The sequence below is a fragment of the Telopea speciosissima genome, chromosome 4 (assembly GCF_018873765.1).
Source record: "Telopea speciosissima isolate NSW1024214 ecotype Mountain lineage chromosome 4, Tspe_v1, whole genome shotgun sequence".
Lineage (NCBI taxonomy): Eukaryota > Viridiplantae > Streptophyta > Magnoliopsida > Proteales > Proteaceae > Telopea > Telopea speciosissima.
The window spans coordinates 18,402,275-18,421,905 of NC_057919.1; the positions used below are offsets into that span (position 1 = coordinate 18,402,275).

The 19,631-nt window shown below is 38.1% G+C and overlaps 1 protein-coding gene across 1 annotated transcript in view; it reads right to left on the bottom strand.

The window, feature by feature from the left end:
- Window positions 1–541: 541 nt before the first annotated feature.
- The window catches only part of LOC122658923 (protein CHROMATIN REMODELING 25), a 36,564-nt gene continuing 17,474 nt past the window's right edge, over window positions 542–19,631 (bottom strand). The window contains exons 12-21 of the mRNA XM_043854083.1: window positions 16,914–17,005; window positions 16,697–16,829; window positions 12,232–12,351; window positions 12,029–12,142; window positions 11,850–11,933; window positions 11,636–11,716; window positions 11,493–11,551; window positions 5,737–5,941; window positions 5,461–5,559; window positions 542–1,066 (exon numbers count right to left, since the gene is read on the bottom strand). Coding sequence (XP_043710018.1) covers window positions 713–1,066; window positions 5,461–5,559; window positions 5,737–5,941; window positions 11,493–11,551; window positions 11,636–11,716; window positions 11,850–11,933; window positions 12,029–12,142; window positions 12,232–12,351; window positions 16,697–16,829; window positions 16,914–17,005 — 1,341 coding nt within the window. The 3' untranslated portion in view covers window positions 542–712. The remainder of the gene's footprint in view (window positions 1,067–5,460; window positions 5,560–5,736; window positions 5,942–11,492; window positions 11,552–11,635; window positions 11,717–11,849; window positions 11,934–12,028; window positions 12,143–12,231; window positions 12,352–16,696; window positions 16,830–16,913; window positions 17,006–19,631) is intronic.

Sequence of the window (19,631 nt, forward strand, 5' to 3'; positions counted from 1 at the left end):
CAACTAATGCTTTCTAGTGAAGGCCTTGGCGTGATAATTAGAAATCACATGGGAATTCCTCTGTATGCTTCATCAGAATCAATAGATTTTGAAGACATTCTGGTTGGGGAGGGTGTCTAGACATTCCTTTTCAGATTAGGGCTCCTTAATGCAGTGGAAGAAGGCGTCTCTCATATTTTGATAGAATCTTATAATGCATCCTGAACCCCGCATACGCAACTCAACTGAGCAACAACCGCAATGGCTCTGGTCAAAACTTAACCTCATAAACCGACTTACAAGGTGAAAAACCCAAGACCTTATAAACCCACATCAATATTGGATCGTAACAAATTGTTTTACTTTCACCTTGAGCAGCTAGATTAGGAAAAGAGGAATTGTCATGTTGGCTGCCACATGGAAGGTTGTTCATTTAGCTTCTGTTCAGTGCCCTAACAACTAAAAACAGACTCATCATCCAAGCCCAGCCCGACTGAATGTGCAAAGCCCAATAGATTAGACATCGAATTGATTGCCAAACACTACTTTTACGTAGCATTCATTGGAGAATCGAACATGGGGATGCTTTATTTTTACTTCTTTTCATTCGATGTTCATCAGAACACAAATCCAAAAAATAGTTTATAACAGTTGAGCAAATAGGTCGGTGGATCTTATTCCGCGATTAGAATTAAATGAATTAAGAAGAGGTGCTGCAAATTCCTAAAACAAATTACATAAAATCGTCACCATGTTCTTCAGAACCACCAGACAATCTTTTGAGGGGTAAATGATTACCAATAGAAGGTTTAAGCTTCAATGGTGCACGAATTGTTTCTTTTAGAGATGTTCTCATCAATTTCATCGATTCCCTCTGAAATGGTCTGATTAGAGCAGGTGATGAGCTCTTTGTGGAATCCTCATTTGACGAGATAGAGTAGATTGGTTGTGGAATTTGTTGACACACAAACGAAGACTTGTTACTGTAATTTTTCTTTGTATCAATCTGGATTTTATGTCCTGAACTCACTGCTGATTCAACAGGTACAAGCTTTCCATCCACTTGGTTTGTGAAAACAAATGTGACCTGCAAAAAGAAGAAATGAAAAGATTTATGTACTTATAATAAGCGGATAAAATGAAATTATGGAAGTGCATAAAACAGATGGATTCTGTTAGGTCTCATGGGGGGGGGGGGGGGGGAGGCTATATGAAAGCTGAAGTAATGCAGTACTAGGCGGAGAGCACAATTGTTTAATAAATTAACTTGCAAGGCTTAAAATAATTAAGAAGAGAACACGAGCTGTTTAAATTCCCCCAAAATCTACTATTTAGACATAGCAACTCCAGGGAAAGTAAATTTTGAAAAAGGAGCTGATGAGGATGAATTAGAAAAATAAGCGATGAATACCAATCACTGGATTTATTGGGTACTAGACAATTTAGAGAAGCCAGAGATTAGAAACCAGTGCCCAAAAAAAATTAGAAACCAATTAACTGGCGCCTAAAGCCCAACAAATAGTGAAACTCAATAACACAATACAACTTCAGGGACTCCTAATATTTTGTTTTCCAGTGGAACCAAGACAATGAAAACCAGGATAATAAATTCATATAAAAGCTGCTTAAAATGAAAAGACAGTCGTACTGCATTAGCACCTAACTATAGACCCTCAGTACCACAAACTGAGACAAAATGTAATTTATAATAGCAAAAACAACAGCCGATTTATAGATCCCGAATCATAAACAAAATGTTATCATTCAAAATAGAGCCACCCTTACTTTCAAACTTCATGTTGTAAAGGAACTATAAGTAGGACATTAAGGGTTACCAGAAGGGGTGGCCACAGGGTGGGTATGGTACAGGAAAAATCCACCCACCTGACTGAAATATTGCTGAGTCGTTTTCCACCCACTCTATTTAACATGCATGGGGATCCCATTTTTACGAGCCAACTGGGTGAGGCCCCACGGTTTTTCATAAACCATACCTGTCCTTCACAAAAAGGTAATACCACACCTAAGCTATGGTGGGTGGGCACTACTTTAACCCGATCCATTGCTATCTCTAGGTAGCAGACTCAAGTTGCACTAAGCAAAGGGATAGAGATCTGCGCTCTTCACTCTACGAATGCCTCATATAGTCCTTTCAAATGGTTAAATGAAATGTTTAGTTTCTCAAATGAATACTGTGAAGGCCGTTGTAAGGGTGATTTCTTGCTTGATGCTATTAACCATATTATTTGCAAAAGTTCTGCTTGGTGTCAATTGCGGCACAGAGAACTGATGCCTAATATCTTTTCATCTTTGCTCCTGCATGTCCTAAACCACCAATCAGTGAACCACAGTACATTAATATTTATCCCTCCAAACTACCATCAGAATTTACTTTTCTCACGACTAAATTTCAGACTAACTTTATTTCCAGTTATCAGAGAAACTGAAATGTTGGGAGTGCTTTTCAAGCTTATTATCATACAGTAGTTAGGTACTTGGAGAGGCTATGAAGGTATACACGGAGGATATAGTTTTGGAAAGAAGAATGAAGAGGGGATCTCAATTTTAGATTTTGCTGTGGCTTTTGATTTAGCCATGGTAAACACTAAATTTGAAAAGAGAGAGGAGCATTTAGTTACCTTCAAAAGTGGACATCATAGTAGCCAAATAGATTTCTTTCCTAACTAGAAGGTCTAATAGATTGTTATGTAAGGACTGTAAGATGATACTAAGGGAGAGCCTAACCACACAACATAGATTAGTGGTCATGGATGTGTGCCTCACTACACAGAATCGTAAGAAAGGTGAGATTTTTTGCCCGAGGATAAGGCAGTGGAGCTTAAAAGGAGATACTTTGAAATCATTTACTAATGAAGTGGTCAAACAAGGAAAATGAGACTTTGAGGAAGACACTAATACGATGTGGAATGAGATGGCTACTTATATTTAAGAAGGTTACTAACGATGTCCTAGGCAAATCAAAAGGAAAAAAGTCATTCCTCTAGAGAGACTTGGTGGTAGGATGATGAGGTTCAAATAGCCACTAAGACTAAGAAAGCTAGTTTTAAGACATGGCAAAGGACTAAAGTTGTAGAAGATCTACAAAGGTATAAATTTGCCAGAAATGAAGCTAAGAAGAATGGGGGAAAAGCAAGGGCAAAGAAATATGAAGATCTTTATAACAATCTGAGCACAAAGGAAAGGGGGGAAAAGCTATCTATAAGATAGCTAAAATGAGGGAAAGGAAGAGTAGAGATCTCGACCATGTTAGATGTATAAAAAGTGAAGATGGTAAAGTATTAATAAGGGATGAGGACATTAAAAGGAGATAAGAAGGTTATTTCTGCAGCCTACTAAATGAAAACACTTCGAGCAATAGTGTTTCAGAAGACTGCATTATCCATCAAGAGACCATATGTCGTAGATATATATGAAGAATTAGGGTGTCTGAAGTAAAAAAAGCTTTAAGGAGGATGAAAGTAAACAAGGCACAAAGCCCAGTTGAGATCTAAATAGAAGTGTGGAAGAGCTTGGGAATCTGTGGTTTATCATGGCTAACCAATCTGTTTAATAAGATTATGAGCACAAGGAAAATGTCAGATGAATGGAGGAGAAGCATCGTGGTTCCGATTTACAAAAATAAAGGTAATATTCAGAACTGCAATAACTATAAAGGCATACAAATAATGAGTCATACTATGAAATTATAGGAGAGGCTTAAAGATGTATATGATGGTGTGGTGACAAGTGTAAGAACTGTAGGAGGCCAAGGTGGTGAATTCCCAATAATAATTGGGTTACATCACGAATCAGCTTTAAGCCCTTATTTGTTTCTACTTATCATGGATAATTTAACCAGTGACATTCAAGATGAGGCTCCTTGGTGTATGCTTTTCGTTGATGATATTGTTGTTGTGGATGAGACAAAAGCAAGGATCTACACCAAGTTAGAGTTATGAAGATCTACCTTGGAATCAAAAGGTTTAAAGCTAAGTAGAACCAAGACAGAGTATATGGAGTGTAACTTTGGTTAGACTAGGACGGATAATGAGGTGGAGAAACTTAATGAGAGCCTGAGAGGGAGATTCCGCAAAGTGATTATTTTAGGTATCTTGGCTCAATCATAAATAAAGAAGGTGATATAGAGGACGATGTTTCATAGAAAATTAAAATAGGATAGATGAAGTGGAGAGGTGCATTCGGAGTTTTTTGTGATCCTCGTATTCCTTTAAAACTTAAAAGAAAATTTTATAGGACAATCATACGATCGGCTATGATGTATGGTGCGGAATGTTGGGCAGTTACGAAGCATCATATAGATAAACTCAGTATAGTGGAAATGAGGATGTTGAGATGGATGAGTGGCAAAACTAGAAAGGGTAAAGTAAGGAATGATCATATTAGAGCTGGTTTGGGAGTAGCTCCGATACATGATTAGCTACGAGAAAGTCGTTTAAGGTGGCATGGCCACGCTCAACAAAGGCCTTTAGATGCTCCAGTACGGAGGAGTGATTTAATTCAGATTGAAGGAACTGGAAGAGCCATGGGCAGACCTAAAATGATCTTAGGAGAAGTGGTGAGAAAAGACATGCATAGCTTAGGTCTTGTATCAAGTATGACCTCGAATAGATCTGATTGGAGGGTAAGGATCCATGTAGCCGACCCCATTTAGTTGGGATAAGGCTGAGTTGTTGTTGTTGTTGTATCATACCGTAGTTAGGTTGATGATCAACTTACTAAATAATGACAGGGTTTTAAATTGTTAGCATAGCAAAAGTGCAGCCCAACTAAGGAATAACTAAGCGAAAGCTTGGTGAGGTATTTTAACTAATGACAACCATCTCTTCTTTCAAGCTTCAGACATGCAGAATAGCATCATTTTCAGTCATTGGGCGATGTATTCTTTGTCCCAATTATATACCTAGTGTTTCAGTGAAAATGTTAGGTTGTTCAGACTAATGCTTGGTTCAGGGTTTTCAGAATTGACATCAGCAGTTCCTGGTTTTCTCTTTGACACTTCTTTGACTTTTTTATGTGATGCACACTCCTTAATGGATTCAAATATGAATCTTTGAAAACAGAATCCATCAGATATCTAAAAGAATCCAGATAAACAGTTGCCATAGACAGATCAAGGCCTGATTTCCTTAAATCCAATCCAAACGTGATCCATTTCGAGTTCCACCTATACATCCAGCTGCAGTCAATATGTAGTTTTGCAATAAGAATAACTAATAATGTTGCATTAAAAAATTAATGAATAAATAAACTCAGAAAAAACAATTGTGGCATTTACTGTTCAAATAAACTTATTTTTGTTGTGTGCTGATATATATTTTGTGGCCCTTACTTAACAGCTCAAGCTTTTGGGATAAGCAGTTGTAACATTTATAAAGCAATGACTAAGCTCTGTAGGCATGCGATATTGACATGTTTCTTAAATTAGTCAAAACCCAGGGTAAAGTTCATCTAGTAGCTCACCTCATCACCAGCTGAAGCTTGAAAAATAGCATCAGGCACTGACGTTGAATGAAAATGGTGTCCCCAACTTCCTAGATCCTCCTCAAGGGGGGTTCCAATCTGAAAACATAAAATTGAAACAACTCTCAAAAGTATAAAAGAATTAAAGTAAAAAAGATACACCAACCCACTTAGATCCTCTCTAGAGGGAGTTCCAAGCTTAAAACTGTAAATTTTGAAACAAAGCACTTAATAAAACTAGACCATAAAACTAGGAACAGATGACCTGTAACCAACCTGTTTCTCTGAGTCTTTTAACTTACGCAAACATCCAGCAAATTCTGCAAATCCACCTATATCAGAAGCCATTTGGTCAGACTCACAACATTTGGTTGTTGAGTTGCTGCTATCTTCTACCTCATTCGCATTCTCAGGATAGTCATCTGCCCCTAAATCATGTCTTCTACAACGTATGCAGTTCATCTTTTCATGAATTTCAGACCTACATAAAGAGAACCAGATCAAAAACTAATAATTTCAACTGATGTCACATTAGACCTGGAGAAGGAAGCTAAGCCCAGGCCATGCTTTACACTACACACACACACACATGCATGCACAGAAAAGCAACCGAATCGCTGTAATAGACTTAAGCTAATGACCACGGACAAGTTAGCATCAATTATATTTCCCTAGAATCTGTACTAGTGTATTAACTTTACACTAGATTATATAGGAGGCTGACAACTTTGAATGATCATGATAAAAGATAATTGGCATCATTAATAGTTTGGGTCCAGGTTAACTAGCTGTTGGTTCTTGGGATGACTTTTTGTCCAATTTAGAAATTAATTCTTAGTTAATTCTGTCTTTGGGTTGCACTTCTCATGTGTTATGAGGCTTGAATCTAGCTTCTTGAGCAAGCTATTTTGTAGCAATACGTCAAGAATGCAAAAGTTCTCGGGAGAAGATCAATGACAACTAGATTCACTGGAATCAAATTCATGCTTCTCGATCAAATTCCAAGGCCCTGTGAAGGTAAGACTCCCAGGACCAATAAGTAATGAGGCTTCTTTGATATCATAGTCAAGGTTCAAGTAAGCATAATTGGCAACAGGATCGGCCTCCACTGATTCCGATTCCAATAATGCCAGAATCGGCTGGGAATCAGCCAGAATCAGTTTAAATACCCTCAAATCAGCCAATTCCACCGATTCCAATTCGTTTCCTCAAACCATGGTCATAGTTCACAGCATTGGATCATCCTAGCTAATCACAATCCAACCCAGATCGGATGGTCCATTGCATATGCACATTGGTTCAGTTCAAATCACCACCAATCTGGATTACGCAATCTGAAACCTTGAATCCATATTTAACATATCCTCTATTCAATCTCAACCTTCCCTCTCAATTTTCGTCATGCCCCATAACCAGACCTCCAGCGGTTAGCCTCTCAAAAACTCAGACAGCATCTGTCTAAATTGTACTTCAATACATATCTAAACACTATTTCAAACCCATTTTCTCACTGTATAGTCCCACAACAGCACCTCTTTGCAGTCCATTACTTCCGACCTTAAAGCCTTGGATGGTACTAATTATCTAATCACTAGAGCTGTGATTAGCACAATTGTCAATCCACACAGACCCTACTTCTAGTAGACACCACCTACTTATAATCAGCCTTATCCAGCTCAATAAGGGTACTCCTGGGCTCTAATGTCTGTATGGGCAAGCAACTAGAGCCGATATGTTGATCAGAAACATACCCCATGGTCTTGGATATTAGTAGTCCTGCTACACAATGTCTATATTCATTATAGAATATTGATCATTATGATAAAACAATTAAAAGTGGCATCGACCTTCAATACGAAGAATCTATACATACTATGTGAAATGCATATAATGTTCATTTCTGCACATGAATTTCTGCACCAATGAAACATATAGGATGGAAGTTAAGAGACTATTTTCTTGGCCAAAAAAGAAAAAAAAAAACAAACTGTATCTATGGAGAACAAACCAGATAGCTACTGCTGCAGGCAGCTACCCACCTTCATGGACCCAAGATTGGCTTCCAAATCAAGACTACATTTGAGCCAATGTGGCTTACACGTGGACCACATTACACGTGTCCAACCAACTATGCAGTGGAAAGGAAACTTTCCTTCAAGGTCATTTTAATAGTTCTGATTTTCAACTTAAGAATTTCTTGCCTCCATTCTCCTGATAAAAACCCCAAAAATTCTAAATCACCACGAATAGATTTAAAGCCAGGCTTTCTTATGGCTCCATTGTTCTCCAGGTAAATTGAGAAGATTTAAAAGACTATCCTCATAGTTCATTGAGGAATGACTCCTCTATGGAGCTGACTTTCAAACTTCTTCCTAGTCCAAGACAGAAGATTTTTCCTAAAAGTTCTGCCCTTTTTTCCTTTGTTAAGTGTGCATGGTGAATCTAAAGTCATCACTGTGGCATCAAGCCCCTCTTTCCTTTTAGTCATAGATGTATTTTCTAGTTACTTATTACCAGGAGATAGGAGATCAGCACTTTTATGCAGGAGCCTCCTCTTCAAAGATAAGTCGTAATTTCACCTCCACCCAGCTTAAATGATTAAAGGCCTCATTGTTCTGAAACAACTCAAACAAGATCATGTTTTTGAGCTTTATATTCCCCCACACTGTCATAGAACAGCACTTTGAGCCTGTCAAGTACTCTACCCCATGGAAATCAATCCAACAGTGCAAAGCATAAACGATGAAGAAATAAGGCTGTTATAGGCTTGGGAGTACCTGAGTATCATGGGTGCTTCTACAGAAAATCATTTTTTGCTAAATTATAAGCTAGAAGGATATTTTATAATTTTATAACGGACAAGTGGTCTAACATGGGAGAAGTAGTTGTCTTCGCATCTACTTTTTTTGGTTGATAGTTGTCTTCAGGGTAGAGAGTGTTTCAAGTATGTAGTATGTAGGTAGCTAATAGAACTTCCAGCTTTAGAATGGACTCTAGCTCTTATAGTGGTTGAAATCTACATAAAGGGCCTGGGACATGAGAAGCCTTGTCATTCAATCTATTATGCTTTGAGTTTGAAAAGTAGAGCATTCCTTTGGGTCTTCCATTAAGTTTTGCTGCTGCAATACTGCTGTAAAATTGTGCCAATGATGGGTTTAGTTGTTAAAAGTTAAAACCCTTATAATTGCTGCCATTAGTGAATTATTGTGGTAAATGGTAAGAACCAATCAACCCGGGCCATTTGGATTGGCTTATTTGAAGAAATAAGTGCTAATTAAGGACTTGTCTAACCACTTATTTTGAGCACTTATCAAAGCTGAAATACATTGTTTTGCAGAAATGCCAAAATAAGAGATTTGTGTCCATTTGATAAGCAATCTTTAATTACATTCAAAGTGTGACAATCTAAGAACTGAAACCAGTATCTGCAAATGTAGAAGAAACACCGTCCAAATGGCTAGACTAAATTAGTTTAACCATTACACACTCTGCTTGATTACAAGTAAGGTCAATAACACTAATGGCAACTAAGGACACCACTTATGAAGAATTACAAATAACTCCCTAATTGGAAAAGTATCATTACCAAAGATCCCAACACTATATTCTCAACATAGAGCAAGCTAACAAAGAGCTTGTGAAGATAAAATATTTTTAAAAGCTTTCCTTGGCTTCCTTCAAATTATCAGAAACCACTTATTTGAGTTTACCAAACTCAAATAAGCGGGTTTCCTCTTTTTTCCAGCCATAAGCACTTATTTTTAAGCTTAGCGAAATGGCCACTCATTGTTTCTAATTAAAGTATACCAGTTTCTGCAGTAAAAATCAGAGTTACTGCAAGTTACAAGTTGGCAAACCAGATCAGGACCCTCAGAGAAGTCTGGTTGTAAATAAACTTATCCGATTGAACTAAAATTTTGACTGTTGATAGCTCTAATGAAGATTCATATTTCACATGGAGGAGGGTGCATTTTTATGTTGGGTGTTCTTCTGTCGTGCAACCCGGCGGCTTATGTGCGACCTGTGGCCCACACCTCCTATTTGTTCAGGGCGGGTGATGTGAACTCTGATTCGATCCGGGTATTCAATCCCGCTGCTGAGATGCTCAGTTGACTCCTTAACCTTGATAGGAAGATGGCTTATTCCAAAATTCATGCATAAGGGTAAGGAACTTTGGATGAACTAATGCAAATGGGTGAAAGCCTCGCTGCTTCCCCAGAACCTCTCTTACAGTATCGTCACCGCAGTTGAGTTTAAACCAAATTCGGGATGGATTGGTGTGGTTCCTCTACGCTTAGGACACCAGAATATCGAACCATGAATGAAGAAAGGTATGAGAGAAAAGCATATTGGCTAGTAATTGTGAGGCCCCAATTCTTGACTGGAGGGGACACCAAAGTTTCTCTTTAAGTCTTCTATCTAACTTTCATGATTTTGGAATGCTCTGTTGATTTCTACAAATTTTGAAGTTTGCTGGTTTCAAGAAACAAAATTGCCAGATTCGCTAATAAAATGATGATTGTAGACTCATCTAGGTTTACCAGTTTGCACTCAACTTTCTAAGGATTTTCTTACTGACACCCCTTGAAGTGTCAAATAATTTATAACCTTACTTTTCTGCCCTTTTAGCATAACAAACTTTTTTTCAAAGAGGATAAATCCAGTCTTTTCACATGTATACTCGAAAAATGTGCAAGACTTTAATAATGACATAATGATAATTCACTTTCAAATTATTTTGAAAACCCTTCACTTTAAGAACTGTTGGGAATAAGAGAAGGGGCAATCAAATGAAGGTTACAACTTCTAAATATACCTATAGAGGTGTCATTTAGACAGCCCCAACTTTATATTCCTAGCAGAGTAATATCACACTAAATTTCAGACCACAGTGACTTCATCCCTTCTAACGGTCAATTTTATCTGGTAAATGTTGTGAAGGGATTCCAAAGTCCAAACGGCTTTGATGATCTCAGAAGTCAAATCTCATTGCTTCTCAACATATTATAATTGGTTTTTTGATCTCCAACTCAGGGTTGACACTGCAAATTTTAGTACAATTCATTTCCGTATTGAAGCCTCTAGGTCAGTTTGGCAAAAGCGCAATCAGTTTTGGACTTTTTCAGTTTGTTCATTGTTGAGCATTGGATTTTTTATTTTTTTTTTGGTTGTGTGTGTGTGGTGGTGGTGGTAGTGTTCATAGAGACAATACCTAGGTGTCCAAGCGGCTTTCTGAGGGCTAGGCGATCAATTGACTTACTAAAATCATAAAAGGCAATATCCTTGGTGACCTGAGCATCGCCTTGGCTGCCTAGGTGAAAACATTATTTTCATATGTTTTTTCTTTAATAATATAAAAATGATCATGTTTCTAACACTTGTAATGGGTTATATACAGGATATTATCATGTAAGATGCATGGAATATGTTATGTAAAAAAAGATAAGAAAAATAGAAAAGAAGAGGAAAACACTTTGAAGGCTTCAGTTCACGACTCAGAAAGACTAAAACGGTGAACCACTGAACCCTGACCTCACAACGCTGACAGCATTCCTTGATTCTGACGGAATTCAGCGACTCCGGCCAACTCTCTTGTGACAGGTAGGGTTTTCTTCTTCTTCTTTGGTTCTTCCTCCTGTTCTTCTTCTTTCATTACATGTAAGGTGGATATAACTTTGTGATTGAGCCAGGCCATTTACCCTTCTTATATTCCTGGTCTTTGACTGAATCATGAATTGCATGTTCATTCTTTCCTATGATGCTGGATTCTATATTATAAGCTTGGAAATATAACTCTATAGTCTATATTAGTTGTCAAAACAGGTACCAGGTCAACTCCTTTATGTTACTGTTAGATTTTGATTCTTCAGGAGAATGATGCCTTAGCTGGAAAACAGAATGAACTTCCTACCATCCTAAATCTTTTCTATGTGCATGTGTGGGTGAACTCTTCATTTAAAAACACAAACTGTGATCCGCTAATTGCAACTGAAGAAGAATATTGTGTTTCAAAAACAAAAGTGAAAATTTACCTTACATTATGATGAAATGCAAAAAGATCACGCAGATCCTCTGTTGAAAGAAAGTTCCCCTGAAACAAAATAATCATTTCACTTTGCTTTCAAAAAAAAAAAAAGGAATAAAGCAAGAAAACAGAGGCAGCTTTTATAATAACCTGTGCCTTAAGACCATCATCCATTTGCTCCTGCTGAATAACTTTCTGAAGCCCTTCTTTTGACATTTGACGTTGATAGACCTATAAGATTTTACAGAATCCATAATACTTAATCAAAAAGAAATAGCTGCTTGGAAGCCAAACTCTCACACAATTCCAAAATGCAATTCAGTTATATCTTTTTAACTAAGAAAACTGTTTAACCCATCAAAACCTTTTCTTCAATGGTCCCAGTACTCAAGAATCTATATATGTACACTCTCTTCTTCTGTCCATCCCTCCAAACTCTTGCAGCAGCCTATTTATGGGAGGAAAACGAGGGAAAGAATTAGAAGATATGAACTATGTGAACAGTAGGTTCTTCTAAATGCACTTCAACACATAATCATTTACTTGTTTATCATTGGCTGGATTCCAATCAGGATCAAAAAGCACAAGTCGATTTCCACCAATCAAATTAAGCCCACAACCACCAGCCTTGCTGCTTAAGAGAAAGACAAATTCATCCTGCACAACACGATGTACGCTAAAGTCATCAATAATCAATAAATAAGCAAAAATTACAATAAGTATGACCAAATCGAAAAATTCTGTACCTTAGATGTATCATTAAACTGATTGACCAATTTCTGTCTCTTACTGATAGATGTGGTTCCATCAAGCCTCAAGTATGGATATCTTCTTTCACGGCACAACTGAGCAAAAAGGTCCAGGGTCTGATGGATCATCAATAAGAGTAAACAACAGATACAGAGCTTTTTAAGAAAAATAACTGGGACGCGAAATATCAAAGTAACTAGAGTATCAATTATCAAAATATAATTCCTTTCAGATTCTGCTCCAGGCTGTCTCAACTCTCAAGAGTAGTCACTCATATCATTTTTCTATAAGATCAAGAGAAGCATTAGCCATTAAATTTTATCTAACTAGAAGAATTCAAACAAATCTGCATATGTAAATTTTATTTTGCTTGGGGGTATAAGTTTGCATGTCATTACCACACATTAAACCTTGTTCAGATATGTATCACATATAAGAGTAAGTGGCTGTCACGATAAGAGGGATTGTCCCTATTGTGTTGTGGCTTACTTTAGTTAGTAGTTGAGTCTTAGATTAAGTGTGAGTTGTTCAGTCTTATTTTATTTCCTTTTGTAACTGTACTTTGACTCTTAGTAGAATCCTACTAAGAGTCTGTTTACTTTCTTATAAATAAAACAAAGCATCACCCAGATAAACAAGTTGAATCTATTGTGGTTCAGGTTCAGGCTGTTCAGCACATCCACTCTCCCATCGTTCTCTCTCTCTTCTCTCTTCTCTTCATAGATTCTGGTTCTCTCTGGTTTTGTCACCACACGGTATCAGAAGAAGAAGAAGAAGAAAGGGCTATGAAACCCCGGTTTAAACAACAATAAAAAAAAGTATTTCTGCAATGCTGTACCTGCACGGTTTTCTTCAATCAATTCTTGTCTTCCTTCATAGGTTCTAGTTTTCCATTTCAGTTCGTCAGCCCAAGATTGAAGAAAACCTCTCGGACTCTCAGTGCACTACAGTAGCAGTCTGTAGTTATTTTGTTCGTTCCTTATGCCGTCAGCCAGCCCAGTTTGAAGTGGGAAGCAATTGTGGATTGGGAGATCCCAACCATCTTTAAAGTTTAACCTGAATTAACGCCACTGCCAGTATCAGTTGCAGGAACTTTTTACTTTCTACCACTGCCCTTGTTCCTGCTAGGATATACCGCTCTAGCCGCTGCTGCAACTACTCACGGGTTTGCTATATTACCTGAGATTCAGAGGTCCTTGGTTGCGATTCACGTCCTAGTATCCCCAAACCCTATTGTCCCTCCCACCGTGAGATCAAGCTTTGAGGCAACCTTCCTGGATTTCTTCCACCAACGCAAATTCAGAATACTTTGATACAGGAACAAGTTCATTGAAGATTATTATTACTATCTGTTCAAGTCATAAGTTGAAGATTATTTATTTGTGTCATCTGCTCATGTCCTCAGCAACAAGCCAAATATATGAAGATAGTTATTTGTAGTATTCAGCAACAATGCAATTTATTAGTGGTTCACAACAACCTTATGTTGTTTAATTCACAGCAACCTTATGATGTCTGGTTCCCAGCAACCTTATGCTGAGTTATTTGGTCTCCAGTAACCTGATGCTGCTACTTGGTAACCAACAACCTTATGTTGCTACTTGATTCGCAATGATGATGTCATAGTTATCAAGGCGTCGCCAAGACGACGCCATGGCGTCCAGGCTCCTTGGTCGCCTTGGGCGCCTTTGGCGCCATGGCGGGCGCCTTGCCGCCATGGCTGTGTCGCCTTATTTTTTACTCTCTAAAACACCATGGACGCCTTCCCGCCTTGATAACTATGGATGATGTAGATCAATTCTTTGGCAAGCACCACACTAGCCGAAAGAGTCACAGGCCTGGTCCATCACACCAATTAGTGGACCAAACCATAGTTGTCAAGGCGTCGCCTTGATTTTGGACCCTCTCCAAACCCTTGGGTTGCCTAGATGCCGTGACAACTATGGACCAAACCACAGTGCCAACCAGTTTCTAAACTGGGCCAGCCTACTTGGGCTGGGATTTTTTGGGTCTCTCAAACCCAAATCATGGGATAGAGTATTCTCTTTTATTTCAGAAAGCAATAAGGAAGTTTTCTAGATGATTCCAACTGCTACCGATCGGGTATTCCCGTCTCTGGTCAACAAGCAACTAAAGGGGATCAGTTGGAGGGATCTAGAAGGCCTTGTTTTGTTTCTATTTTGAGTTTATTCTCTTAAAAGATCAGTTAGATTGTCTATCAAGCAACCTAGCTCAGTTAAGACATATTTTAGTTTCTACTTTCAGTTTACTTCCTTCTTATTGTAAGTTTCTAATTTTGTGAGTCTCCCACGATTTTAATGATGAATGAAACTTTTCTTTCTGGCAATTTATTGTCCTGAGAGAGGCTGAGTGACTGAGAGAGTCCAACTGGTGAGATACCAGGGCTGAGAGAGCCACTTGTCCCCATCCCCTTCTTCTACTCGGTCTCTTTTCTCTTCCCTCTACTTTCTATTTTATTCCCTAATTTTGTCTGCAATTTACCAAGGCTATTGAGACCATCCGAGCTTTTCTGAGGTCACTGGTGCTGCCTGGTGAATCCCACACTGTTTACTCAAGCTACTGGTGATATCCACTGCTGATCAGAAGACACCTTCATACCTGCGGTTCTAGTTCTCTGTCCAGGGCCTGTAGCAACTTTGGTGCTGCATATCTTCTCAATCACTCACCCAACTAGAGTGATATTTGGAGCATCTAAGGAGACTCCCTAGGCCTACCTTTGATCCAACTTTGGGCTCCTTCTGCTGGACAGATTGAAAATTCTCCATTAAGCTTCTATTTTGGAGTTTACCTTCTATTTTTTATCACTACATCAGATCTCTGCAACTGGTTATTGGACTTGGCCCAGATTTAGAGCATCCCTTCAGCACATCAGAGGAAGCCTTCGATCAGATTTGGAGACCATTCTGCAACTTCGTTCTTATTGTAAGTTTCTAACCTTCTATTTTTATTCCTAGTTTCTAATTTCATGTTTTGTTGATATCATAAAATCTGAAAGTTGTTTGAACCTAAGATTCTCAGCATCCTTGCACCTATATCGGACCTTGGTTCAGTAGACACAAGCCCTTTCTGAGTCCTACAGCTTCTGTTACTAGGATGGGTTATTTTCTGATTCTATATCTCTGTTATAGGCTTGCAGGCTTGCAGCAGCCTGATTTACTCTTAGTTGATTAATCTATATTGTTGGGACTGTAGACCTCTGTTGGGAACATTTTCTGGGGTTAGTTTTACTTGTAAATTGTAAATGCATTAATGTTTGTACTTTTATCTGTCTTCTTTGTGTAGATTACTACTTACCACTTGCCCTCTTTGAGAAGGGCTTATAATTTTGTTGTTGTTGCTATATTATTTGGATTGTGGTTGTTGTCCAACAACAACAACAACAAACTCAGCCTTATCCCAACTTAATGGGATCGGCTATTTGGATTGTGGTTGGTGTTCACTACCGCTTATTTTGCCCGTTGATGGCTAGATTTATTCGACACGAAATTGTTCTCTACTATTGCTGATGATGATTGGTGTGCTTGAATTGATATTGTTATCAGGATGAAGTTCTTTGTGCTTACTGGCGTCTACAACTGCTATATATGTTCCAGACTGGTGTTGCTTTTAATATCTACTCTTGTTGTTCCAAGCTCTCTCTCTCTCTCTCTCTCCTCTTCTCTTCTCTTCACAGATTCTGTTTTGCTTTCTCTCTGGTTTCGTCACACACCTCACAAAGTTCGTTGGAAGAAAGGTGTCAAATTTCTACAAAGATTAGAGAAAAAGATATAGAATAGTTCCTATGCTTTTAAGTAGTACAGAAATGACTTGAGAGTCACTTTAGCGGATTGAGTGGCCCATATTAGAAGGAAACCTGGCAAAACATGATGAATAGAAAAGAAATTATAAGCTTCCCTACAATGATAACAAGGAATGACAATAATGACATCAAACTATTAAGGAGAACCAGTTTTAAAAGCAATAATAAATTTATGATAAGTAATCAGGACATAACGGAAAAATTATATATCTACACAAAAAAAAAAAATAGTGTCCTAAATCTAATTTACCAATTTTTTGTTAGAACTAAAATTGTTGGTTGCTTTCAGTTCATAGCTTCCTTTGGACACAAGTGACATTGTCTTTAGTATGAGAATAGCTCTTGTGCCTCAAAAATGTTGTTGATTACTTCTCATTCTACAGTTGTTAATATACCACACTATGTGATCAGTCCCTTCATGATTATGCACAAATATCCTTATGGCTGATATACAGAATTAATCAGGAGAGTAGGTTACACAGACTAATTATATTTGATACTCCAGTATTACCATGTTCAGGAACAATGAAGCATTGAACAAGAAAATGCATTCAAACATACTTGAGCCCTACCATGCTGATAACGTAAGTAGCGCGATATACCAAACAACTTCATAAAGCCAGAATTACATGTAAACATACCTGTGTATAGTTTGAGACAAGGACAATTCTATCATCTGTCTTCTGACGCAGATGAGCAAGTAACCGAGCTAAGACATGCATCTTTCCAGACAGTTCAACCCAAGCCCCATCACCACCCGTCCATGAACCCGATCTAACAAAACAACAAACTGGCATCCCTGAGAAATAGGTCATTAAACAACAAATACACAAATTCAGAACAACAAAAACTATTTACCTCCCAGAAAACATCTCTGATGGAAAAAAACGTAAACAGTCCTCAAACCCTGACGTTCCCGGACTCCCACTTTTGATTGTGTCATAGATTAGCTATAAAACAAGTTAATACGGTGGAAATAGAACCAATTATGGAATAGCTATACAGAATAGTTCCAGCATGTCTACAGACAAAACCTTTGAATTGAATATCAAGAGGAAAATTCTGAAGGGTCAAATATTTGCAAGATAATGATATTAGTGAGGTGCTGATCATGGAAAAGGTTTACTGGACGATCCAAAAGAAAGAAGCAGAAATTAAGTCAACTCAGCAGTTCACCAGCTGAGGCAACTCAACGACTTAACCCAGCAGGTTCAGCCAGCTCAACAACCAGATTTGGTGCTCCCTATCATGGGATTGTCTTAGCAGTTTATTTTTTTAAGTTAGTTACTTGTTTGGTTGGTAACCAACTTAAGAGTTCCAACATCATATCCTTGTTTTGTGATAGAGTTTTACTCCCATGGAACTCCTCTTCCTGTCCTATGGTTTAGGAGTTCTATTTCTTTAATGTTTTGTTATTTTTATTACACTATATGTAATAGAGTATTCCTATTGTCCAACAGTTTCCAAAGGCTAATCTGACTCTATCAACAAAAAAGCTCAGCCTTTTCCCAACTAAATGGGGTCGGCTATATGGATCCTTGCCCTCCAATCAGCTCTATTCGAGCTTGATACAAGGCCTAGGCTATGCATATCTTTCCTCATCACTTATCCTAAGATCATTTAGGTCTGCCCCTGGCACTTTTTGTTCCTTCAATCTGAATCAAATCACTCCTCCATATTGGAGCATCCAAAGGCCTTCGTTGAACATGGCCATGCCACCTCAAACGACTTTCTCGTAGCTTATCATGTATCGGAGCTACTCCCAAATCAGCTCTAATATGATTATTACTTACTTTATCCTTCCTAATTTTTCCATTCATCCATCTCAACATCCTCATTATTACACTGATTTTATCTATATAATGCTTCTTAACTGCACAACATTCTGCACCATACATCATAGCCAGTCATATGACTGTGCTATAAAATTTTCCTTTAAGTATTAAAGGAACACGTTGATCACACAACACTTCGGATGCACCACTCCACTTCATCCGTTCTATTTTAATTCTTTGTGAAACATCATCCTCTATAACACCAACTTTATTTATGATCGAGTCCAGATACCTAAAATAATCACTTTGTGGAATCTCCCTCTCTTCAATTTTCACCACCTCATTATCCGTCCTAGTGTAACTTAAGTTACACACCATATACTCCGTCTTCGTTCTACTAATCTTAAAACCTTTTGATTTCAAGGTTGTTCCAACTTGGCATCAATCCCTACTTTTGTCTCATCCACCAAAAAATATCATCAACAAAAAGCATAAACGAGGAACCTCATCTTGAATGTCTCTGGTTAAATCATCCATGATAAACGCAAACAAATAAGGGCTTACAGCTGATCCTTGTTGTAACCCAATTGTGATTGGAATTTACTACCTTGACCCCTCCTACTGTTCTTACACTAGTCACCGCCGACCGAGAGGCCAATAGGAAGAAAATGGGTATGGTGCCCCTTCTTTTAAGGAGGTCTGATCAAGTTCCAAGAAAGGGTCAAGATTCTGCACAGTCAAGATTTTGAGTTTGTCGGGGTTGGTGCTCCAAGCACAATGGGATAAGAGGCATAGTTATCAAGGCGGCAAAGTGACCATGGCATTGGGGAGGGTCCAAAATCAAGGCGACCAAAAAGCCTGGACGCTAGACGACCCCTTGATAACTATGATAAGAGGTGACAATAAGATGACGAAAGTCTTTTTGTTAAAGTGTATTGAACTCATAGAATTTTCACGCATCCCTTCATCATGGACTGTGATTGTAGAAGGGTCTTTAGGATCACGAGCAGGAGGATCATCTGTAATGTATTTTAATTTGTCCTTGGCGTGTATGTAAGCTTGCAGTGCCTGGGCCCACAATAAATATTTTGAAACTCCGGAGAGGTTAATAGTAGTTATCTGAACTTGGACATTGTCCATTGGTGATTTGGGATCAGCCATCAAACCAGATTAAGGTAACAGCAACAGCAATATATTAATTGGCTCTTAAATAGAACCAGATTAGGGTTGAAATAACCCTAAAACAGCAGCAGTAGCAAAGTTAGGTTGTGATAACCAAATCAGTAGTAGTGATATTGGCAGAACCAATAACCAGAACAGCAATAGATTTGGCAGTATTGAATTAGGGTTTATGAACCCAAATTAGCAGAAAAACACAACCGGCAGTGTGAAATATTAATCCCAAGAGTTTACCAACTCAAATCAGCAAGAATTAGACTGCCAAGTGTTGTTCTGGGAGAAGGAAAATAGAATCCAAAACCTCACAAGAAAAATTGGATCGATTGGATAAAAAAAAGCTCACCAAAACTTTCAATCTTCGATAATAATCCACTGTCTGGATTTAAAATATCAAAAGTCTTCAAGATGTAATCTTAGAGATAGTTTATTCTTCAAGAAGAAAGTTGCAGATATGATCTTCAAAGAGTACCACAGCTTGAAAAGGAAAGTCTCCAATTGATCTTGCATTCAGGTATGTAAGAGAACCCTAGTTTTCAATTGAAAACTCCATCGAGGGTTTAAATTGTATTAATATGCAGCATAGGGTGCTGCACCCTTTTAAGAAAAACTTAAATAAGAACCT